This window comes from Suricata suricatta, chromosome 15 (assembly GCF_006229205.1).
Source record: "Suricata suricatta isolate VVHF042 chromosome 15, meerkat_22Aug2017_6uvM2_HiC, whole genome shotgun sequence".
Classification (NCBI taxonomy): domain Eukaryota; kingdom Metazoa; phylum Chordata; class Mammalia; order Carnivora; family Herpestidae; genus Suricata; species Suricata suricatta.
Genome location: NC_043714.1, coordinates 19,098,943 through 19,123,963, shown reverse-complemented (window position 1 = coordinate 19,123,963; position 25,021 = coordinate 19,098,943). Strand labels below are relative to the sequence as shown.

Below are 25,021 nucleotides of genomic sequence, written 5' to 3'. Positions count from 1 at the left end.
CTTACAGTATTTCTGACGCCGTGTTTCCACGAATGTACACAGCCTTCTTTCACTGTGCGGCTCCCTGTGTGTCTGATTTTGTTTCGCCTTCTGTGACCTCTGAGCATAAGGTCCCACAACATGGGCATATTTAGATTATGGCAAGAGAGATTTTGGGCAAATCACTACGTACTCACATAGCTTACTACAAAAGACTGTCCCCAGCCTGTTTTACCTACCAGTGCATTCCATATTGCCAGGTAATATGCGAAGGGGGAAACCAAATAGAATTCTATATTGGTGATAGCAGATCCAATGATAGAGTTCTTACGGCCATAAGCACTGTCTAGCCAGTTAATACCTAGAGTCTGTTCTGGTTACTGTCTTCTCTCTTGATAAGTGCGGTATGTTAATTTTAAAAGTAAGACCTTCACATTTCAAACTTGGGGCATGATTGTTGGTTCTTTTTAAGTAGTCATGCCTTATCATTGATGAAACAAAAACCAAGCATGTTGCCTTCTCTGAAGCAGAGCATGAGGGCTGGGGGCTGGGGGGCTGGGCAGTTGCCCGGTGGAGATAACCTTGAGATTGGTGGATTCTGCTGCTGCTTCAAGCCAAAGGGAGATGGTGGTATGTGAACAAGAAGCTCAGCGTGGAAGGAGGGAGGCAGCTTGGGGCTCGGGCTCCTCCCACTGCTAAAGAAAGTGCAGCTGCGCGGGTTTAATATGCACGGCAGGAGATTTCACCAGCCTGATGATATATAGTGCATTAATGTTGAAAAGATAAACACATTTGGAGAGCACAGGAAGGGCCTTGTGTTTTTATGTTAGCAGAATGCTTCCTAATGAATAAGAATGTGCTGCTGGCTTCACAGAGCCATATGGCAGCTTTTCTAATTTTAGTTGGTGCAGATGCATAATTCTCTGGTTTTACCTTCTAGAACCTTTGAGATGCTACATAACTTTTCCTGTAATATGTAATCTATGGTGCTCATCTCCGTGATTCAGCCTTCACGTGTCTCACTCCCGCCAGGGTTGACAGCCACTTCACCTGAAGTCGGCCAGCTCCTAAATGCAAGAAAAGACGAAAATTGTGGCTCTATTCCCACTAGAGTCTTAAAATTTGTTGTGGAGGTGATTAGACTTGTGTTTGATGTCAGTCTACTGAAAAATTGATAGTTTCTGGGTGAGTGATGTTACTCATTTGGAAACAGTGGAATTAATTCTAAAACCTACCTAAAGTATCAGGTTCCATTTCAGTCAAAGATTCTGACACTTGAAGTAGCACCGCTTTAGTAAAAGCAACTATACTCATATTTGACCAAACATAAAAATAACCTTTATACTCCTCCTTGGCTTCGCATGGGCAGCGCTAAAATTTTTCCGTATATGTGTAAAGACCCTGCAGATTATCTTTCAACTGACATATTTTTACAGAATGAATCATTGATATTTGTTTGAATTCTGCCTTTTTAAACATAGACTAATTTCCATAACTTTTCCATAGTCTCTTCAGATGATATTTAAGAAGTTTTTGTTAATGTTTATTTTTGAGAGAGAGGAAGACTGCAGGTGGGGGAGGGGCAGAGAGAGAGGGAGAAATGGGATCAGAAGCAGGCTCTAGGCTCTGAGCTGTCAGCACAGAGCCCGACATGGGGCTTGAGCCCATGAACCATGAGATCATGACCTGAGCCGAAGTTGGGCATTAACTGACTGAGTCACCCAGGCGCCCCTTCAGATGATATTTTAAAAGCTGAAGAAGATTAAGTTCTTCCCATTATCTTTCATAATGGCCGCGTCACCCTGTTTCCCTCATGGGCAGACGTTAAACAGCATTTAGGGTTCTAAGTCCTCAGTGCCGGAGTTACAACAGTTATGTGGCTGTCCCTTGAGCCACAACCACCGTCCCTGTGAGGAGACAGAACTCTGTTCTGGTAATAGTTTGTGGAAAGGATGTTTGAATGTATGGGTGTATGTTCTCAGCTCAGTTGCCTAATAAACAAATAGACCAGACTCCTCTAGCATTACAAGATTAAGTGAACAAAAATCAATAAGGGATGTTTTAAAAGAACATATAAAGATCTTTTACAAAAAATACCACACCATAATTTGAAAATAGCTAACTATAGTGTTTTTTTTTAAGATAAATACATTTTTTTTTTTTTTTGCTAAGATCACAGCTTCTGATTTGTTGCTCTTCTCACCAGAAACTTAAATTTTACTTTCAAATTTATGCCTGCTAGATGTCGGTGATAAGGGGCAATTTAATCCAGCTGCTTTAAAAAATACCTGTATTTTAAAATCACTTATATGTCTAAGAGATCAAATGCTTCCCTATTCACTTTTCCTTTTGTTCTAAGAGAAAACATGAACAATAATTACTTGTAAAGAAAAGCATATGGAATATAATATTAATGATTTTCCCCCCAGTTTGTGGTATGACTCATCTTAACACAGTCCCTGAAGAGATGAGGTTTTGTTCTTTGCTTTGAAACTGGAAATCTAATTAATTGGTATTGGATTTCTGGACTGCAGGCAAATGGAGGAAGGAACCAGCCGGGATTATGCTCGGAGCAGCCTCCCCGGAGGGAAGGGACACTCGGGGAAAGATGACAGAGGCATTCTTGGACAGCCTCTAACCAGGGTTTTGCATTTGTAAAACTGTGTTATTAAAAAGATCATAGCTGTTTTATGATATTTTGATCTTTTGGGAAAGTGAGGAAGAAAGGGATGGAATTATTATTTTCATTGTTACTCTCGGGTCTATTTTTTAATCTAAAAAGAATAACCTTAATGGGCAAAGCGCAGCAAGAAGAAATAGAAATCAAGGCATGAAGAAGAAATCTTTTCATAAGCTCTGAAAACTAAATTTTATTATCTCTTTTTCCAATTTAAGAATTCCATCTATAATAGATTTCATAAGGTTCTGACCATATGAAACTCTACTCTCGAAAGAAACATCTTTCTACATTTGCATTTACGGAAGGATATTTTTGTAACAATATATTTTTATGGTTAATGGATGCAAAATATAGAAAAGTAAATACAACTTGTGATCACTGAGAAAACTGCCTAATTTAGAAATATTAAGTAGTGTATTTTAGTATAGTAATGCTGTACTTACAGAAGTATAAATATATCTAAGGATTTTGGCTTATTTATAGCTGGCACATAAAAATAGCACACCCATTACTGAAAGTCTCCATCAGGATACCAGTATATGTCCAGTTATCATAATAATGTGTCTCTTACTGGAGCCCTCTTCTTCTTCCTATTTAATTTCAAGGCTCAGCTGAACATTGAGCAGACGTAGTAATTACTTCATGAAAGGTACCCAAAAACATAAATTCGTGGCCATTTTAATTTAGATTTCAGTTATGTTAGTAAAGTCATACTTCTGGGAATTTTCTATCATTTCATATTATTGATTTTATTCTCTTTAATACTGAGAAATGATCGAAGCACAAATCCGCTACAGAACTGAGTGCCAGATGGCAAGTTAGTTGGCAGTGCGCACACACACAGCTGGAGGGACAGGAGTGAAAGGCCCTAACTTCCTGACCCTTCGTCTCATATATTTACTCTACAAGGAGTGAAAATTTCCCATTCTCTAGGTTCCGTGAATACTATTGTAAATATCGTAACGTTTTGAAAGTTCTCTCATTTAGAGTTTTCTTTCAAAGCACATGTGCCACTAATCCAATTTCAGGTCGATCTTGTGAAAATCATGCTATTTTTGTTTTTAGTCAGGGATTCCTAGAGTTCCAGCCTAGGTAGACTTTTGGGCGGTGTTCCTTAGCACTGGTCTCCGGAGGCCTGGTGGAGCCTTCCATCTCGGGGCCAGATGCCACGTGTCCGTCCCACTGGCTTCCTGTCCTGCTCTCGTCTGCCATCCACTTGCTTATTCTGCCAGCTCCAACTGAGTTACAACGTACGTGAAATATTTTCAGCTATGTCCAGTGATTTTTATCTCTTCTTTGAACTTTGTTAGTTCCTTGCAGTTATCCCTAAATTGCTCTCATTTAGTTCGATTGTAATTGTTTTGCCCTCCCAGCTAGATTTAATCTCTCAGCTGACAAGGACCATTCACTCCGCTTGCACCCCAGGCAGAGGGAGACACTGAGACACAGAGACGCAGGGACTACTGAACAGATCCCATTGTTACTGGAGACTTCCTCGTGGTGGCTGCTCATTCTCTGTGACTTCCTCTAAGCTGGTTTTCTCCTTCAAAAGACTGAGCACTTATAAAGAGGGGGGGAAATGACATGTCTTACTATTACAAATGATTTTTCAGGATGATGATTATTTTTATTTAGGCTTCCAGTAGAGCCCAAACACATGCTTTTGTCAGCCACCAAATATCTAGTTAAAACCTGCTCTGAAATAGGGATAGCGCCCATTTGGGATGCAGATAGAGTGCCCCCTTCACGAACCCTGCCTTCTAACAGCCCAGCGCACCCACTCTTTCCTGGACTGTGATTCTCACTGCGGGAAGAGGGGAGGCCAACATGCCTTCCTAGGAAGATGTGTCGGAATGTCATACAAAGATAGCCTTTTCAGTCTGTACATTCTGTTTGGTCCTCTCTGGGGAGGTTGTCTCCTCATGTCCGCCGTTCCGATTGGAGAATCACTGCCGCTCCTGAAAGAGGTCACTGATGGGAGCACGAGGGCCCTGTAAACAGCGAGGAGACGGAGCAAAGGCTGCGAAATACTCTCCGTACAGGACGGTAGCACGCTGCGTACGTGCTGCCACAACACCAAAGACCAGAAATGAGTTCGAGTGCAGCGGGGCCACATAAACATATGATATCTATCTATTTTATGAGTTTTAAAATTTAGTATTAATGAAACTCAGGATCCTTAGGCCCGAAGCCTGCTGGGACCTGCACAGTACCGGCTGCTAAATTAGATGAAGCAGCAGGTGGTGGGGCCAGTCCTAATCCTGGACTGGTGGGCAGGAAAGTGAGTGGAAACTAGAGAAATCTGTAGCCTTACAGAGTGAACTAACAAAAAAAAAATTCTGTACCCCAGTATGCATTTACTGGGGGTATGTTTGGCAGTGAAAAAGATTCTAGGAAAATGGGGGTGGTGGGGGAGTGTCATGTGCAGTAATCGTCTGGAGAGCCTGAGGTATGGCCTGCCCCTGGTGAGGCTGAGGCGTTGGGCTGAGACCAAGCCTGCAGATAAGAGCAAGGGGTAAGGTCCCTAACCGCCAAGAGCTAGGCATGGCAGCAGGGAAAAACCAGAATGAAGACTGGCAGATCCTCACAGCATTGACCTAGAAAGGCTACCAGATAAGATCTATTAAGCTCTAAGGAGGTGAACCAGGAGTATAGTAATTGAAAAAGCAGATACAGTCTGCATGTGATAAGCTCTGCAGAGAAGTTACTACGTTTGGAATTCAGTAAAGAAGAACTAAATACATACAGAGAGGCTAGAAGTAAGTTACATTTGTCAACTACTTTATAGTTTTGTGGTTTTTTTGATGTTTATTTTTGAGAGAGAGAGAGTGCACTGTAGGGGAGGAGCAGGGAGACAAGGAGACACAGAATCTGAAGCAGGCTCCAGGCTCTAGGCTCTAAGCTGTCACCACAGAGCCCAATGTGGGGCTCGAACCCATGAACCGTGAGATCACACCCTGAGCCAAAGTTCAACACTTAGCTGACTGATCCACCCAGGCGCCCCACTACTTTATAGATTTTAGAGTGTGTCTTACATGTCATCCCATTTACTCCTGTCACGGCCCATGATGCATGGAAAGCACGTACTAAGGCCTTGCAAGTTGAGAGTTGAACTTACACTTGAACCACATGGTCATCTTCCCTTCTCCCTGATACATATGCATGTGGAAGCACTCCATGATGGGAGTGGCAAGATTTGGAGGACCTGCAATTCCTAATTATTTTCTAGGTTCTCAGGTACAAATTAAGCTTTCCAGATTTTTAGAATACTGTGTAAAAACTTTTTTATCAAAAAAAAAAAAAAAAGCCACAAGAGCAGCCGCAAAACTAATCAAGGAATGAAAGGGGGTTGATTCTGAGTACTAAATTGATTTACAGTTTTCTTTATTTGCATTTAATTACAGTGATACCATGCAGTGTAAACAAGGCTATAATTTATTCAGGTGCAAATAATTGGCACATTGTTTTGTGTTGTTTCCTAGCAAGTTGATGATATGTATCTGTTATGCTGTAAACTTTTTTTGGTGTTCTTAAAATAAGTAGTTTGCATATGTATTGATGACTGTGCATCTCTTTCTTCTCTGAGAATTCTCCATGAGGGGCGTTTCTGCTGCCTCGCACATTGTCACCCGGGAGCGTATATTGTGCCTCCTACTCTAAAACGGCATCCATTGAACTTGGCGGCCCGAGAGGGTGCCTCTTCTCTCTGCCTTCAGTCCTTAAGCACCTTGGACAAGCCTAGGAGCACAACTTTCAGGCCACCGTGACTGTGAACGTGACGGGAGGTGGGGCAGTAAGAGAGCCCACAGGGCACCTGTCACAACAGCCTGTCACTGGGGGCAGCGGTAGCAGGTTAGGACTCCTGTTTATTCCTTCAAACACCTATAGATGTATCTCCGATGATGCTCCCGAATTCGGAACAACAGGCCCTCCCTTATCCTAGTTCGCAGAGCCCCTGAGTAGAGACTAACTGTGTCACAGTCCATGGCAGTTTTGTAATCTAGAAAAAAAGGCTTGTTGGGGACTAGTGTGAGACCACTGAACTCATTTCATCCGCTGCCTGAAAGGGGCTCCGAGCCACCGGCTCTGGAGGTGCAAAGTTAGTGTCCTGCTTCCTGTTTCCAGCAGTTTCTCCCATTCAGTGGCAGCAGGGCTGTGCTCTAACTCTTTTACAGCCACGTCTGATCCCACTAGAGATTTAAAAAATCATTACAATAAAAATGTTTCCGTGTCATTCGGTCCTTGCAAAAGCACTGCCATTGAACTCACACTTCTGTTTGTTGCAGAGAAAGCAGCAGCTGCCAACATAGACGAAGTACAGAAGTCAGACGTGTCGTCTACGGGGCAGGGCGTCATCGACAAGGACGCGCTGGGGCCCATGATGCTTGAGGTAGCGGGCCCGCGTTCTCCTTCTGTGCTTTGTGCCATTGTTGATCTTCACGTCACTACGTTTCATTTTCAGGCGAATGTAATTTAAGGACAGTCTACACTTAATTTTCCCTCGTAAGGTTGGAGTACTGCTGACCTCTTGAGCTTGCTAAATACGTATTTGTCTAGCTCCTGATGTCAGCATTGATACATTTGAGGGTAATAATAGAGAATCAGATGAACTAGAATAGAATATAAGTTGACAGACTTTGACTACCAGTTGAGCATTCATTTTGGAAAACAACGTCCACAAGTCCTATCAATTCTGCGATAGAACTTTCACTTGAAATGTCCCCCCAATTTTTAGATTTTATACATGCCATATATACATGCCTATGTGTGCAGGTTAAAGTTTGAGGACCAAATAGAGGTTTGTGCTTTTTCTTTATGCTGCTCCAAACTAGTTTCTCTGCTAAGGATGAGAACGGAAATCATAGGCAGAACTACGAGGGTCAGCGTCACAAATGCAGCGGTTGGTCTTAATTCCTTGTTCCTGATTAACTTTTGGAAGTTTTATGACCAAAATATTGTCCAGAATTTGTAGAGTCTGGTTCTCCTGTTTTATTAACTAGTACAGAATTAAACACTGAGTGCTTTGCTGTACCTATTCCAAAATTAAAATTCAAGATGTGGACTATGGTAAGATGAGGGAAAAAATGTCAGCGAATATATAACAAGAAGCTGAGGCGCCGAGACAAATTATGTCAGTTCTCAGGATAATTTACTCCGCTGATGACAGGACGAGACTGAGGAGTGCCGCATGGCCGGGAGCTGGGCAGCATGGTTGTTGTGGGAGCAGTGACTTGTGGTCACAGCTGTACCTATAGGAGAAATTAGGATTTTTAGAGCAAAGATAACCAGTAATTGCCCCCCCCTTTATTTTAGCTGATGCATCTGATCATTTTTATTTTTAGAAAATCTAATTCTGTGAAAATTTATCATACAGTTGGAAGGGAGTGGGGGCAAACAGAAAAAAATCTAAAGACCATCTGACCTGGTCTTTGTATTTAGAAATGATGGGATTCCTAGAGCTGGAACTACTAGCCAAAAGACTTTACATGACCTCGTGTGGCCCCTTGCTTAGTTCTCTTGAATCACTAGCCTGACAGTATCCAACTGCAATTTTCAGGGAAAAAGCATGAATACACTTAACCTGATTTTCCAGAGTCAACAAGGAAGGCCAGAGAGTGCTACTTCCTGCTTGGTTCTTAGAAGCAGATAAGACAACTCTAACAAGGTGGATTATTTAGAATTAGATGAAAGTAGATATGTTCCTGTGACAATTTTTTGAATTCTAAACAAAATGGATTTGAAAATTAGGGTAGGGGCGCCTGGGTGGCTCAGTTGGTTAAGCCTCCGACTTCGGCTCAGGTCAGATCTCATGTTCATGGGTTCGAGCCCTGCGTCAGGCTCTGTGCTAACAGCTAGCTCAGAACCTGGAGCCTGTTTCCGATTCTGTGTCTCCTTCTCTCTCTGCGCCTCCCCCTCTCATGCTCTGTCTCTCTCTGTATCAAAAATAAATAAAATGTTAAAAAAATTTAAAAAAAAAAGAAAAAGAAAATTAGGGTAATCTAAATAATTAGATTTTTGTTAGATTATCAGTAAATTCCCATAGATCTGTGTCTATTCCTTATATGGGGGAAGAATAAGTAGGGTAGGAGCTCTGGGGAAGATTTTTGAGGCTCCGAAAAAGAAATATTTGGAGTAACCCCAAGGCTATGATGCAAGCCCTCAGAGAGCTCATAAAACCAAACCAACATTTTTGCTGTTTGAAGCGGTCTTCAGAGAATTCAGCGTCCCCGCGTGAGTGCTTGTGTAGCAGGGCCTTGGTGCTGAATGTGTTAGAGAGCTGATGCCTGAACCTGGTGATTTAAGGCTTGAATTTAAGTCTGTGTCTCTTGTTTACATGGAATAATTTGAACAGGGAAAACTTGTTCCCGTTGAGCTGTTCCTAGGCATAGATGCACACTCATGCTTACATCATAGCATAGTGGTTGCTAGGCAACAAAACCAAGTGTCAGCTTTTTTCATCAGAGCATATCATAGTGTGCTTTTGAAAAAAACACAGTCTCATAAAATGAAACACTTTCATGTTTCGGTTATACTGTGCTACAAATCAGTCTTTGTCACGGTACAAAACATGTGGGAAGCTATTTGCACTTTCAAAAGTGAACTGTAGGTAATATAATTATGAAAAACCCTGCGAATGTATATCCAAAGCAGTTAGTTTAAAGGAGGCGATACACGGCACGTAGCGTATCGGCTGACTTGCCTCCTTTCACCCTGCACGGACGTTCACTGCGTACACATGCTCACACAAGGCTTTTAGGGGTTGATGCCAGCCTGTTATGGAATGCCATTTCCGTACAGTCTTGCTTTGCCCTGCATATTGTTTAAACAATTGGTTAAAAACCTGACAGAATATTTAAGGAAAACTTAAAACCGAATAGTGTTACATTTAAAAAAAAAAAAAAGAGCTTTTCACTGGTGCCTTATGGTCATTTCTAATTTGAGAGAGTACTTAAGTTTTGTGATGAAAGTAGAATCAAAGATGGACTATATTCCCAAAAAGCTCATAAAATAGGAGCCTGTTAAATAATAAGGAAAAAGCAGCCTAGGATAAAAGTAAACACTCTGTGCCCCACCCATACACATTGTTGTATCAATGTGTACATGTAACATTCATGTTAAAAACAGTAGTGAACACATAGCACGGAGAAACTGTGTGACATGACTAGGTAGACCGGCGGCCCTGTTTCGAGGTTTGCCTGATCAGTGCCAAGCCTCTTCTAGTCCTGAGCAGTCACCTCATCCATAAAACAGGACTCTGACAAGTAAGGGTCAAAAACCGGAAAGGAAGCATCACTAAGAGAAATTCCCTGAGCTCTGAACTCTCTTACCACCAAGGTGAACATGGTAGGAAAAGACTGGGGTAAATACCAAAATAGAGCACTCTGCCGCACAGTAATCACAAGCATGAGCTTTCGAGTCGGGTCCACATGGATTCAAGTTTTCCAGCTCTGCCACTGACGACATTGCAAGAGCTTACACAAGCCACTTAGCCTCCTTGAATCTCACTTTCTTCCTCTGTACATTGGAGAAGACATTCCTCCCGGAGTTGTAAATACTAAGATGACACAGTGTGTTTAAGGCACAGTGAACATGCTCAGTAGTTATTATGTTTATTTCCTGAAACGATCCTAGAGCCTTTCTGTCCTTCCCTAATCTGGATAGCATGACAACAAGGAGTGAGGCCAGGCACACTTGGTAGGACAGCGCTAGTGTTGTCTGGGTGATTGGGGACCTGCCTGCGGCTGACCCAGAGGACAAGTAATAAACAAGGGCCCAGCCAGGTCACTCTCCACTTCTCCCCGTCAAAACCCAGAAAACCTCAAGTCCCCTTCCAGCCTTGGGACAGTGCTGGCCACCTTGCCTCTGGTCCCCGTTGCGTACAGAGAGACACTTCCCAGGCCCCTTCCCCAAGCAATGAAGGGTTGGTACTTGAGATCATCTGCAATTCTTTCCATTTAAAGGTAATAAAATTTACCTTTAAAGGTAATAAAATTTGGGTTTGTTTAATTTTTTTTTTTTTTTTGCCTTAAACTGAGGGAAAATTATCAATGACCCCTTCCTCCCATGGTATTACATGAGAAACTGTACAACGTAATCGCTTTGTTTTGGGTTGGTAACATAAATGTTGTTGCTGGCCATGGAGAGTCCATCAATATAATTTTGAAAATACAGATAAACGCCTGTCCTTACTTGGCAGTAGTTATCTGCTGATAAAATAACAATTCGTGTTTGTCATTTAGTGTGTGTGGTGGGAAGCCCTGATCCAGGCCCTCTCCCACTTACTAAGATGGAATCATTTCACCAAGAGAAATGTGCTAATTGTTCCTAAAAACTAGAAGAGGTGAAAGAGAAATCTCTTATCTATCCGCATGGGAATTATACATTTCCCTTAAAAACTGCATATGATTTTCTGTTGTATCATTTCTAACACAATTTGTGCCTTTCCCCGTAGGCCCTCGATGGGTTCTTCTTTGTAGTGAACCTGGAAGGCAACGTTGTATTTGTTTCAGAGAACGTGACACAGTACCTAAGGTATAACCAAGAAGAGCTGATGAACAAAAGTGTATATAGCATCCTGCACGTTGGGGACCACACTGAATTTGTCAAAAACCTGCTGCCAAAGTCTATAGGTAAACGATGGTCTGCTGGGTCCCCCTCGTACACACGTGGTCTTGGTTGGAGGGGGTGAAGTAGAACTGTATCGGGTCAGTTGGGGTAAGAGTAACTGGGTAGTTGTTTCAAGGTTAAGTATTTCAACTTCAAAGTCCTGGAGAAAAGGGCATCTGCAGATAGTGGTCTTGAACGAATGGCTGTTTTGATCCTATATTTTAAAGTACATGAAAAAACCCAGATGGAAGGTACTTCTGAGACGACTATTTTCGTGGGGTTTGTTGCGTTGTTTTTTAAGAGGGTGCCACACGGCCTCCCAGAGAGTCAGGCAGCCATGGCCTGCTGACTCTGTTCTGTGCTTTTTCTCCGTGACCAAGAAGTAGGAGCTCATGAGAAGTTTGAGACTTGACTTCAAGGAAACCAAGTTCTGAGTCCTCCTGGTGATGGGCGCACGCGTGTAGGTGCATGCGGCGCTTTGTCAGTAAACCATCGAGGAGCAAGTAGCGTTATAGAAGCTCAGAGGCCACCACCCTAGGAGCCCTAAATGGGCCTGTTCATTTCCCAGGTGTCCCCTCAGGCGTTGCCTCCTGACCCTGTTTCACATCCCTGACTCCATCTCATCTTGAAGATGCTGTCCGGGAGCGTCCGTGGTTGGTGAGGGCCACATCGGGATGCGGGGGGGCGCGGCATGGGCCCCCCTTAGCCGCCGCCCCAGGCCATTGCCATTCGCACCTCCTGAGTGGTTCTTTTTTTAATATTCTCACTTAGACTGATGATGTGAAGAACATCTTCACAGAAGAAAGGAAGTGCATATTTCAGTACAGAATGAGGTCAGGTCCTGAGTTAACAAGTATTTCTGTTGTGTTCTATTTTTTCCAACTTGTTTATATTAGCTGGTCTTATTGTGACAGTAAGTCACAGTAAATAGAAGAAGGCCCTTTTAAATTCCATCATGGCCCGCTTTTCCTTGGTTATGATAACCCTCTGGTCCAAGTGACTGCAACAGTAATACAAAACATACGAACACTCGTGTGAGATTCTTCCATTATATCCCCTAGTAAATGAACAAGAAAATGGGATTTCTTATTTCCAGTCACTAATATTTTCAAATCTCTTCAGTAATTTTATGACTTCCTCAAAGGACCTATGCTTATTAATTCGGTATTATTAATCCTCTTGTCTAAAGAGCTCTTTTCCTTACTTCACAATGCACTTTTTTTGTATTTTAAAATTCCTTATTAACCCGAGGTAACAAGAACTCTTTTTTCTTTCTTCTTTGATTTCTCTGTGTAAGTCTCCATTTTGTAGGTGAGACCGTAGAAATGCTGCCGGGGACCCAGGATCCCCCCACCCCGCCCCGGCTGCCCTGGTGCATGAAGCCAGCTGCGCTTCCTTCCTTCTGTAATTCTAGAACGACTCCTTGCAGTTAACTTGAAATTGCCGTTTTTCTTTCTAGAGTGTGTTCTCTCTTTTATTCCTTTACAGCCCAGCAGCTATGGGCTTAACCTTGCATTCACCAGAACACCTAGCTTTCCTTTTAAGTGTCTGCCCGCCAGCTAGTGGCTTTTGAGGGTATGTTTGCTGACCTTCTCACTGGCCCTTTCTAGGTCCCCCTTTTCATTGTCCTACTGGCTGTCATATTTTTTAGCTTAAAGCATAAGGAAGAATAGAGAAAAGATTCCAGCTCTTCTGGTCGTTGAGCATCTTTCTCAGTTTTCTGCTCTGTAGGATGAGAAAGTGGATCTGGCGAGCCACAAACATTCTAATTCTCAAAATCAGTCATTCTTTTGCTTCTCTTGATTCTCTGATGCATTTCCCCAAAAGTAGTCTTTTCCTCTGTCATTACCTCTCTCTTGAATTAATACACACATTTCTGGGTATTGACACTAAAGCAGAAGACATGCGAAGTAGTCTTTCATTTGGTAAGAAATAAATGACATTAGCACTGCATCTGCAAGGATTTTTCTGTCTAATTAAGGATATGTACATGAAACAAACAAAAAAGAAGCTAAAATAGAGTAATTCAGCAAAAGTCAAGTTACAGAATATACACTAAAACTTATGTAAATTTCAGGGCGCCTAGGTGGCTCAGTCAGTTGAGTGTCTGACTTGATTTCTGCTCAGGTCATGATCTCCTGGTTCGTGAGTTCGAGGCCTGTGTCGGGTTCTACGCTGATGGCACAGAGCCTGCTTGGGATTCTCTCTCTCTCCCTCTCTCTCTGCCCTCGCTGCTGCTGGCTTTTTCTCTCACTCTTAAAATAAATAAACTTAAAATTTTTTTTCTGTAAAATTCTATAAAAGAAAGATCTGTGAGAGGAGGCAGGATGGAGATCTTGGCCTTAGAGCAGGCTACATTTGGGTGGGACAAATAGAGGCAGCTGGACATGGTAGAGAAGGTCAAGGAGCAAAGGTGTCCATGCAGGACTGAGTGGGGAGGACGGTGGGGGGCAGGGAGGCTCATGCTGGCGGATGGATAAGGTGCGGCTGGTTTGGGAGATTCAATTTATCAGTTTGAATGGCCTTCCTCTTCCTGACCTTTTAAAAGAACTTTTATCCTTGTAAGGTCCAAATCCTTGTAAAGAACTTAATGCATGCCACAGCTAGTTGGTGCCAGCGACAGATTTTTGAGCAGGGGGCAACATGTCTAACCCTGGAATACAAGTAGTGGTTTCCAAGAAACCAAAGCAAGGGAAACACAAAAAGATCTATATGCTAGTGATAAATAACCAAGGCCTGCACTTGAAAGGAAGGAGTCGGGGTGAAGGGTAAGAACTGTACAAGTTATTTTGAAAATCCCAAGAATATTCCCAAGTTGTTAAAACATCAGCATCATTCTGACAGTTTGGCGGCGGTGAGGCTGATGGTAGCCCCTTGGTAACTCTCGGCCTACTCTTGCCTCGCCCAGTGAACGGCGGACCCTGGGCCGGCGAGCCTCCTAGGCGGAACAGCCACACCTTTAACTGCCGGATGCTGGTAAAGCCTTTGCCCGATTCCGAAGAGGAAGGTCACGATAACCAGGAAACACACCAGAAATATGAAACTATGCAGTGCTTTGCCGTCTCTCAACCAAAGTCCATCAAAGAAGAAGGAGAAGGTGGGGAAAATCTGAGGATGCTTCGTGTATATCTGTGTATTGATTCCTGTGCTATTTTTTTCATTCTTCATGACCTAGAATTGGTGGCCACACAAAGAAAAATTTAGAGACGGTTTCTTATATTCTTTTTTACCTACCTAATTTTTGTGGCAAATTTAGTTTTTAAGTCTGCAAAAGAGCACTATCCAATAGAATGTTCTGCAGTGCTAGCAATGTTCTATGTCATCACCTCCTAGCTGTGTGTGGCTGTTGAGCACTTGGTAGTTCATTCAATAATGCAAATGGGGAACTGACTTTGCTACTTTATTAAATCTACATTTATATAGCCCCACGTGACTAGCAGCTGCCTCCCAGAGAAGCTCTGTCAGTGGTTAAACCTCCCAGGGATCCGAAGCTCTTCTGAATATCACCTGCAGAGTCTGAGTCCCAGCCCTAGAAAAACGCATCCGTGCAAACAACGTTTTTCATACACTTTCCAGGGGTTAATGACTTCCATCTCGTTTACCCGCGGATGCAGGGTCCAGAATATGGTGTGATAGAACGATACTGGAGAGAGGCTAGAGAGTGGGGAATAGAGAGGACTTCAGGCTCTTAAGCCCACCCCCCAAAGAGACGCTGCTGAGTGTCCAAGCCCCACGCCCCGCCAAGTCGGAGAGCGGTGCTGAGGAGTGCAGACCGCGGGAGCGGCAGGAGAGGAAGTGCGGCTGCGCGCTGGCGAGTGGAAACCTTGTGCGCTTTATAGTCAGGCCAGTTTAGCCACTCACCTACTCTGTGACTTTGGGCACGTTGTTGGACCTCTCTGGCCACCAGTTTACTGTCTCATCAAGTGCAGTCAACAGTCTCAGTGTCAGAACGTAGTAAGGATTAAACCAATGTGCCTGAATCGTGATTGGCATTAAATACCACAGAATGTCCTCAACTTAACGGTGGTTTGACTTACTTTTCCTTCTTTTTTCTCCCCCCTTTACAATGGTGCGAGAGCAATACACATTCATTAGAAACCATACTTTGAAGGTTTGGGTTTGGATCTTTTCCCAGGCCAGCAGTGTGCCTACAATGGTTTCTCGGGGTGCTGGGGGTGACAGACCGCCGCAGCCCCCAGTCAGCCCCACAGTCACTGGGGCTGACAGTCAGTAGCCCACAGCCGTTCTGTGCCCGGGGGTCCGTTCTGCGCTTTGCTTGCAGGGTAGTGTTTAATAGATTTCACGGGAAGGTCAGCGCTTTATTAAAACATAGGCTTTGTGTTGGATGCTTCTGCCCAACCATAGACTAGCGTATTTGAGCACGTGTGAGGCGGACTGCCCTAAGTCACGGCGCTTGGTGGCGGAGATGTTTTAAGTGCCTTTTTAATTTACAATATTTTCGTCTTAAAATGGGTTTATGAGGACACGACTCCATTGTAAGTTGAGGAAGATCTGTAGTTATTTCTTTTATTTTAAAATATGGAAGTAATTTGTAATTTAAATTTTATTGAAAAGTAATAGAGCTTTCATAGATGACATAATTTTTCAGAAATAACTTTTTCCTTAGGTATGCAATGTTGAGGGGTTTTTGTTTTTTGATTTTATGCAGCAAAGTGCTGCTGTTTCACCCATCTAGGATACGGTATAAAAAAGCTGTAACTAACCACATTTGTGATTTTGTGCTATATATTTAAATACTTTTGTACATTTAAAGTCTGGTTCTAGATAATTAACACATCATGGCTTAAGGGCAGGGTTTCTGAGCCATGCTGTGCTCAGATTCAGTCCTGGCTTCACTGATTCTGTCTGGTGTCAGGCAGACTGTGTACACGTTGTGCTTTGGTTTTCTCCTCCGCTGAGCGGAGATGGTACTGGTTCCTGCCCCACAGGGTCTCACAAGGACTGCGTGTAGGCCTCTACAGCTACAAAGAGGTCTAGCCCATAGTAGGTGCTTAAAAATTTAGCATTTCTTATGTTGAGAATGAGGATCACATTTATAGCTGTGATACTCACCATTCCTAGATAGATTTAGAGAAGTTATTTCCCAGATTTAAAGATGAATAATCATAAATCAGTGACATAAGATATGAAGACTATTATTTTAACCTTTTATCCAGCGTTTTCGAAATTGAAAGAGCTACACAATGTGCTCTGCGTGTTACAAAGATAAATAAAACATCGCCCTGTTCTCTGGAAGTGCGCACAGATACATAAAACCATCGAGGTGGGTGAGGAACACAGGCCTCGTGCCGGCTCTGTGAGGGCTGTGGCCGCGCCCCCAGCCTGTGAGGCAGCCGCCCTGGCACAGGCGCTTTCTAGGATTTGCTCATGTTCACATCTCAGCTCCATTTATATTCTCGTAAATCACTTGTTGCCATTCTAGGGGTAGTTCCGTAGCTGGATGGAAGGTTTATCTAGCTTTCCTGTACCGTGGTGAACCAAAAACTCACAGAGCGGACCCTGGCCAGAGCAGAGTTTAGTTTTCACCAGTTGTCACTTGGTGTCGAGTTAAGCTGCTGGTTCCCATCAGCCAGTCAGTAGGCCAGGACCACACGCTCTCCCGTCTGTCGCCAGGGAGGTCGTTTCAGGGTGGGAACGCTGGCGTGGTGGGTGTATCAGCAGTGTGGCCTGACCTCCCGCAGCTCACCCTGCATGGCACCCCCTACCCTGTCCCCCAGCTGCCTCCCACTCAGGTGAGAAGAGCACCAAGCCGGTGGGCGGCAGGGGCACACTAGGCAGTCCCTCCTTCGTTGATCTACAAGGTGCTGAGGTTGTCATCAGCACATTTGAGTTTGTTCGAATCACTGAAAAAGCCTAAGATGATAACTGTAAATGTGTATGATTGAAGATTTGCAGTCCTGCTTGATTTGTGTGGCAAGAAGAGTTCCCATGAAGGAAAGACCAGGTCTTCCCTCGTCAGAGAGTTTTACTACTCGCCAAGATCTCCAAGGTAAGTTTTCTTTCCAAAAAAGACCAGGGGCTCCTGCATGGCTCAGTCAGTTAAGCATCAAACTCTGGATTTCAGCTCAGGTTACTAGCTCAGGGTGTGCTGACAGCACGGAGCCTGCTTGGGATCCTCTGTCTCCCACCCCCTCAGCCCCACCACTGCTCACACCATCTCTCTCTAAATAAAGAAACAAACAAACAAACTTAAAAAAAAAAAGACCAAGGAAATAATTTTAGAATCTTCATATTTATCATACAAGGAATATATTTAGAAGACCACGAAGAAGCTGGGAGCAGTGACTGCCGCCAAGGCAGAAGTGTTGAGGGGCCCGAGGAAGGGGACGGGGGACACGTATTTTCTGTCTACCCGCTGGGCCATGTAGTTGTGCTACCTGTTCTAAATAAATAAGTTTTTGTCTTTAAAATGCTAGTCATTTCCATAAATAATAGATCAGTGTGTGGGTACAGTGCTTGCTGTTATTCACTAGGCAAGATCACGTCCCTGGACACCAGCACCATGCGGGCGGCCATGAAGCCGGGCTGGGAGGACCTGGTGAGAAGGTGCATTCAGAAGTTCCACGCGCAGCACGAAGGGGAGTCTGTGTCCTACGCTAAGAGGCACCATCATGAAGGTAAGTGTCTCTTGCTGCGTGCTGTTTATCTTGATGTTGAATTTCTTGCATTACTACGTCCTGTGAAGCTTTCTGTGAAACAGTGGCTCTGAAGTTCACCTCAGGAAACTCGGGTCTGTTGACCTCTTGTGTTCATACATAGTTTGCACCGTCTGACCCCAAAAATGCTGCCATCTAAAGGAAAACGTAATAGAATCTGTGGGGCAGAAGGATGAGATAACTAGAAGATAATTTCATAAAAACAGAAGGAAGGGAAGGGAACGAGGTCATGTTCGCTGATCCTAAGGCTTCTGGATATATAAGACTACATCAGAGGGTACCATTTAATATCAAAAGAAATATCTGAATCCTAAGGAGAATCTGGAAGTAAGAATGACATGAAATGTGCCAGAGCAGCTGAATTCCTGATGGAGGTATCCCCAGTCCTCCTTCCACATGATGACCACGGAAGACTGCCCAGTGTTTCTAGAAGGCTCCAGAAAATGAAGGGACTTGTCTGAGGTCTCAGGGCAGCTAGTCTAGACAGTTAATTAACAGGACAGTAGAACTCAACCCAAGACTTCAGAGTCCTACGTCAGTAGTAACAGCAGCCCTCGCCAAGCCCCGCTCCCTGCCCGACACTGTCCTTCTCTGTGGTCTCCTGCTGACCCTCCGCGCACCTGTGGGGGAGGCGTGGGGAACTCGAGCTGTCAGCGGGAAGGCAGAAGCGCTTGAGGCGACCGGCTCATGAGCATCCGGTTACTAATTGTCACCACTGGAGTTTAATCTGAGGTGCGTCCTGGCACTCACTCTGCCATGCCACTCCCAGAGTTCCTTGCACAAAGTCACATTTCCTCAGTGCATTCTGGTTTTCTGTCTTACTGGAATAAGGAACATGCCATTTCCTTCGCTACTCTTTGTTAAGTACTAAGTGCGGTGGAGGGAGAGAGACCTCTTCTTCACCTGGTCTCGATCGCCTGTCGTGGACGCTGTATGTCCCGGCACAGTCCGCCTGCTTAGCAGGCCCGGACTCCCCAGCGAGCGGCCACCATGCCTGTGAGGGACGAGGGGCAGTGCGGGGTGCTCTGCCACGTGGTTTGGCAGACAGCTGCATTTTGGCAGAAAGAAAACTAACTCCTCATTGAAAACCGAGTTTTAGTTTGTCATCTTCCATTTAATGTGCATCTGTGACTTCAGCATTTTGCCAGTAGCGTTTGCTTAAACTCTGTGTTTTAAGATTGCTTATGAAAAAGTACAAATCGTAAGTGACCCCTCTCCCCATTCCCTTATTTTCCTCCTCATCTTGTTCATCTTTTCCGTCCTCTTTATCCTTCTTAGAACTAAGCACATAATCCAGAAGCTTGTGTCTTTAAAGTTGGAAAGACTAAGAGGAAATAAAGATTCTACATTTGGCAGAAATCAGTATTTAACCTATTATTTCACTAGATTTGGTTTAAAATTAAAAAAAAATAGAAACAACAAAGGGTAAGCAATCACCATGAGCAAACACCTTCAGTGTCCTTGAACCCTGAGTAGCAATGCTCTAAACGGAATTCTGGGGCTTCCCAAGTCCTTACAAAAGGGTTTCTACAAATGCACCAGGCACCGTGGTAGGTGTAAACAAGCAGCACCCACTGAAAGGAAACGCCAAAAGGTATGAAATAGGTCAGAATGAAGGTAATCAATCCCATTAAGTAAAAATCTCCTACAATGGTGTGTTGAAATGGAAGAGCTTCCTAAACAATCCATGCTTAAACATTTCTACTCTAGTAGAGATGTTTGATGTACTTCCAGATGGAAAGAGAAAACCTTAAGGGACCACAGCCAGGTCAGATAAAATTCTGAAATGGTAAGCCATTTGAAATAGGAATCCCATTATAAAGATTGTACTCATTCTGCCTTTTAGGAACGTACTCACTGTGCAAAAGCAAGATCCACATAAGTACAGGAATTCATTTCCAGCACCACCACTTCAGGTAGCTTCACGCAGCCGTTGATGGCAGAGAGTGATACCTACGTACTGCGCGTCACTGAGACCGCGGACCGGGGTTCGTTAGGGAAACTGCTCAGAATGAAAATCTAGCAAGAAAACTCAGAATCCACGTCATGTATCAGTGGCTCACTCCCTTAGTCTACTCGCTGCCCCTCACTCGTCGCAGTTTGGTGGAGTCGTGAATGTGTTTGGGGCTTGCGACCCAACCCACAAAGTTTGTGTAGAAGAGAGTGCGAGAAAACACAGCAGTCTTCTTTAAATGGTTTCAGAGAGTCACTAAATTCTATGGCTACTTTTTTTTCTCTGAGTCACAATACTCTTTTTTAATATGTAGTATTTGACAGTTTTTAAATACAGTTGTTTTAAAAGATAAATCTGAAATTTTATTGTAAGAAATGATTTTAACCTATTTGATTTATCCATTTTCTCCTGTCATCTTGAAAATGGAAACAGATTCTTTATCCAGAAATTAAACCATAAACCAATTCCACTTTTGTTGTTTTAGTTTGCTATGTAGCCTTTTTTTCCTCTGAAAAGATTTTTCTGGTGGTTTATCTTTTACGTCCTGTTGTCCCGCCCCCAGCAGTCAGCGCACACTGAGGCACCGAGAAGCAGACTGGGGGAAGCGATGGGAGGTGGCCAGTAGTTCGTCACTTCAAGCTGGATCTTCAGAGGATACTTTTGATGTCATAAATTTTACTGTCATATTTTTATTAGCTTAAAAGGAAATTAAAGGCAGCGTTTGCACTTTAAAGATATCCTGTCTGTGCCTTGTATTGTTTTCTAATATTTTAAACAAATCATTGTGAAACTTGTTTTGAGCTAATAAATGGTTTACACTCTTTTTCGCCATCCATGGTCCTGAAGATTCTGAAAAGAACATAGCTTGAGGGTCTAATAAGCTTATTTAAAACACATACACACACACATACACATAATATATTGAATTTATTAGTATTTTGAGTTTTAAAATGTGCTTTTACAATGCTGTAATGTTTTAATATCATAAACTGTTACTTACAACTTTTTAACATGCTGGTAGGAAAACCTTAAACTTAACAAAGTTTATTACTGTAATTATATCTTATCCTGCCCCTACTCTCTGATTTCTTTTTTCTAAACATGCATTCTGTTTCCTTACTTGCCTACAGTGCTGAGACAAGGATTGGCATTCAGTCAGATCTATCGTTTTTCCTTGTCCGATGGCACTCTTGTTGCTGCACAAACGAAGAGCAAACTCATCCGTTCTCAGACTACTAATGAACCTCAGCTTGTAATATCGTTACATATGCTTCACAGGTAATCCTAGTTATAAGAAATCATTTTCCCTCCCCGAGTCAAGAGAAGTGTTATGGAAGCAACCGACCACCCTAGAGCTTTCCAGCCGTGTCAGACATGGCTGTGAATGAGCACCAGGCATGTAAAATGTAAAATTAAGTTGGTATTAACTGTTAACTAAAAGACAGCTTCTGATGCTGGCAAAGTCAAGCTATACTTTGAATTTTTGTCTGAGTACTAGTGAATTTTAAAAGCCAGCGGGGAGAATGCAGGCTGGCACTGGCGGCTACGCCAGCACTGGTACCAGCCGGACTACTTGGCACGTCGGGGAAGGGAAACGGGTCTGTTCCCAGCGGTGACTGGTGCAGTGCACGAGTACTGAGGCAGGATTGCTGATCCTGTTTGTAAATCCAAAACTTTCAAATATATTTAGAGGGAATATTTTAGATTTTATTCTCAGGAACTTCTTGACATTAGCCTTTAAATGGAAAGGTAATGAACATTACTATTTTAAAAAAAGTACAAAAAATCGAATGTTGATTTGAAATAAATTTGTCATGAACTATATTGTTGTAGAGCACAAATTTAGGGAAATGATTACATTTCAACTTATGAAAATATTTATGGATGTGCTATATAGAACTTTATGAGCTACTATCAGAAGATATATAAAGTTGCTGTGGTTAAAAAGTCCCCTTTTATTACATTTCTTGATTAGGTACTTTCTTATTCAGGGATAAAAAAAAAATAGGCAGCCCTTTTTGCCAACTGTTAATAAATCTGACCTCAAACCGAAACAATTTGAAAGTGATTACAGATATGCCAAATTTCACTGCCCCCCCCCCCCAAGTGAAAGCTGATGTTTGACAATCTGTGAAACCTGTTTTGTTTGGATTTGTAAGCACATGTGGTAACTCACAAGTGACTGCCAAGGCTTTAAATTAAAGCTCATAGGGCTCGGAAAGTCCTCTAGCTCAGAAAACCTGCTTTTAGTCACTAGTAAGGGAGTGGATGGGAGCCATCTAGGTGTTTGGGAAGTAAGATCACAGACCAAGGTCACTCCGAGGTTCTGTCCCATGCTGTCTATTGGAGGCTCTCTCTTTGACCTGCAGAGGGATCTGTTAGACAAAGTGATCTAATTCTAAATACTTCTGGTAACTTATTGGCTCTAGAGATTGTAGAGTTAAGAGTAAGTCCCCAGCCCACCCCCCTCCCCCGCCAAGTTTACTGTTTGTCTTGAGCCAAGTGGTACACCTCAGAATTCTCTGGGCTTCCAGATACGACTGCTAGGAATTATAATCTGGCAAGTAACTGAAGACAGCTCTGCTTGCTTGGGTCATTCCTTTAAGACAGTACAAGTTCTCAGTTATTCATGAAACACATCACTTAATGAGAAAGATAATATGTGACTGGACCCCCTCTAATGTCTTGTCTAGTAATTACAATTTCGATACAATAGTAGTCAAATTTAAAGACAGCCCCTCAGTAAAACCACAGACATCTTAATGTGTTGACTGAAAAATATCCCCCTTGGTCCAGAACTACGCGTGTTCAGTCTTGTTCGTAATTGCATATTGTTTCATCAGAGTATTATGTGTCCTTTAACTGTAGTCTGTTCTTTTAAAGAAAAGAGGCCATGTCGTTTTTTTTAATTAATAACAACGTGCTAAGTATTTTCTCTTGTATATTTCTTTCCTCCTTATTCAGAGAGCAGAATGTGTGTGTCATGAATCCGGATCTGACTGGACAAGCGATGGGGAAGCCATTGAATCCAATTAGCTCTAGCAGCCCCGCCCACCAGGCCCTGTGCAGTGGGAACCCAGGTCAGGACATGACCCTCAGTAGCAATATAAATTTTCCCGTCAGTGGCCCGAAGGAACAGATGGGCGTGCCTGTGGGCAGGTTCGGTGGTTCTGGGGGAATGAACCATGTGTCAAGCATGCAAGCAGCCCCTCCTCAGGGTAGTAACTATGCACTCAAAATGAACAGTCCCTCACAGAGCAGCCCTGGCGTGAACCCGGGACAGCCCAGCTCCATGCTCTCACCACGGCATCGCATGAGCCCCGGAGTGGCTGGGAGCCCTCGAATCCCACCCAGTCAGTTTTCCCCTGCAGGAAGCCTGCACTCCCCTGTGGGAGTTTGCAGCAGCACAGGAAATAGCCATAGCTACACCAACAGTTCCCTCAACGCACTTCAGGCCCTCAGCGAGGGGCACGGGGTCTCCCTGGGGTCATCGCTGGCTTCACCAGACCTAAAAATGGGCAATTTGCAAAACTCCCCCGTTAATATGAATCCTCCCCCACTCAGCAAGATGGGAAGCTTAGACTCCAAAGACTGTTTTGGACTTTACGGGGAGCCATCTGAAGGCACAACTGGTCAAGTGGAGAGCAGCTGCCATCCCGGAGAGCAGAAGGAGGCAAGCGACTCCAGCACGCCCCAGGCTGCGAGCGGCGACAGGTCTGACGGACAGCACAGACTGCACGACAGCAAAGGACAGACCAAACTCCTACAGCTGTTGACCACCAAATCGGACCAGATGGAGCCTTCGCCCTTATCCAGCTCTTTGTCGGACACAAACAAAGACCCCGCAGGCAGCTTGCCTGGTTCTGGGTCGACGCATGGAGCCTCGCTCAAGGAGAAGCATAAGATTTTGCACAGACTCTTGCAGGACAGCAGTTCCCCTGTGGACTTGGCCAAGTTAACAGCGGAAGCCACAGGCAAAGAGCTGAGCCAGGAGGCCGGAAACACGGCTCCCGGTTCAGAAGTGACTATTAAGCAAGAGCCCGTGAGCCCCAAGAAGAAAGAGAATGCACTACTTCGCTACTTGCTAGATAAAGATGATACTAAAGATATCGGTTTACCAGAAATAACCCCCAAACTTGAGCGACTGGACAGTAAGACAGACCCTACCAGTAACACAAAATTAATAGCTATGAAAACTGAGAAGGAGGAGCTGAGCTTTGAGCCTAGTGACCAGGTGAGTTTTGTGATGCTCTTGCTCCGATATCCAATCCGTAGCCATCACGGCTTCTCGCTAGGGGCCTTTGGAGGCCTCGGGCGACTGGATAAAACGAAGCCTTCTCCTCTGTTGTTCTTACTTTGAAACAGACTTAATTCTCACTTGAGTGGCCTGCTCCAAGTACTCGAGTCTAACAAAGAGGGACGTTGCTGTAGAACAGGGGTAGGCTGACTTTTTCTCTTCCCCCTCCCCCCCGGAAAGAGCCAAGTGGTAAATATTTTAGGCTTTACAGACCATACTGTCTCTGCCACAGCTCTTCAGTCCTGTCACTGTAGTGCCAAGACAGCCACAGACCTAGACGCTGTGTAGACAAATGGGTGCACGGTGTTCCAATAAAACTTCACATGCAGACGCGGATATTTGCATTTTACAGTTTTCATGTGTCAGAAAATATTCTTCTTTGGATTTTTCTTCAATTATTAAAAAATGTCAATCCATTCTTAGCTCAGGGGCCATCCGAAACCAGGTGGTGGGCAGGATTTAGCTCCCAGGCCAGCTGTAGTTTGCTGACCCTGTTACTAGAAGATGCCTAAATTAGAGATAATCACTTCCTTGAAACTAGGCTTTGTTAGGACAGACTTAATTAAATTATTTCCCATCTACCTTTCTCTCTTTTTAAGATCAGAGTTTGGTTTTCAAACCTAATGAAGATCACTATGCCTCTCTTTATTGCCAACTACAACTTCTGATTATTGCTAAAGAATCGTTGAAAAGAACAAGAGAGTTATTTCTGACGTAATGACTTGACATGAGATGTTTCCTGGGGACTCGGTGACGTGGGGGTTAAGGAGCCAGGACTCCACCCTTCACGGTCAGCTCTGTCTAATCCCTGGGAACTGCCCTGAACC

The 25,021-nt window shown here is 43.7% G+C and overlaps 1 protein-coding gene across 11 annotated transcripts in view; it reads left to right on the top strand.

Annotated features, from left to right (window-relative positions):
- The window catches only part of NCOA2 (nuclear receptor coactivator 2), a 278,300-nt gene that overhangs the window by 212,295 nt on the left and 40,984 nt on the right, over window positions 1-25,021 (top strand). For 10 of the 11 annotated variants that reach the window (XM_029923147.1, XM_029923150.1, XM_029923143.1 and 7 more), the window contains 7 exons: window positions 6,946-7,049; window positions 11,112-11,289; window positions 14,175-14,363; window positions 17,175-17,276; window positions 17,761-17,904; window positions 21,028-21,175; window positions 22,862-24,131. In XM_029923147.1, the coding sequence (XP_029779007.1) occupies window positions 6,946-7,049; window positions 11,112-11,289; window positions 14,175-14,363; window positions 17,175-17,276; window positions 17,761-17,904; window positions 21,028-21,175; window positions 22,862-24,131 (2,135 nt within the window). Of the gene's footprint in view, window positions 1-6,425; window positions 6,512-6,945; window positions 7,050-11,111; window positions 11,290-14,174; window positions 14,364-17,174; window positions 17,277-17,760; window positions 17,905-21,027; window positions 21,176-22,861; window positions 24,132-25,021 lie in introns of those variants that run through there. The other variant, XM_029923152.1, reaches the window with a different exon arrangement.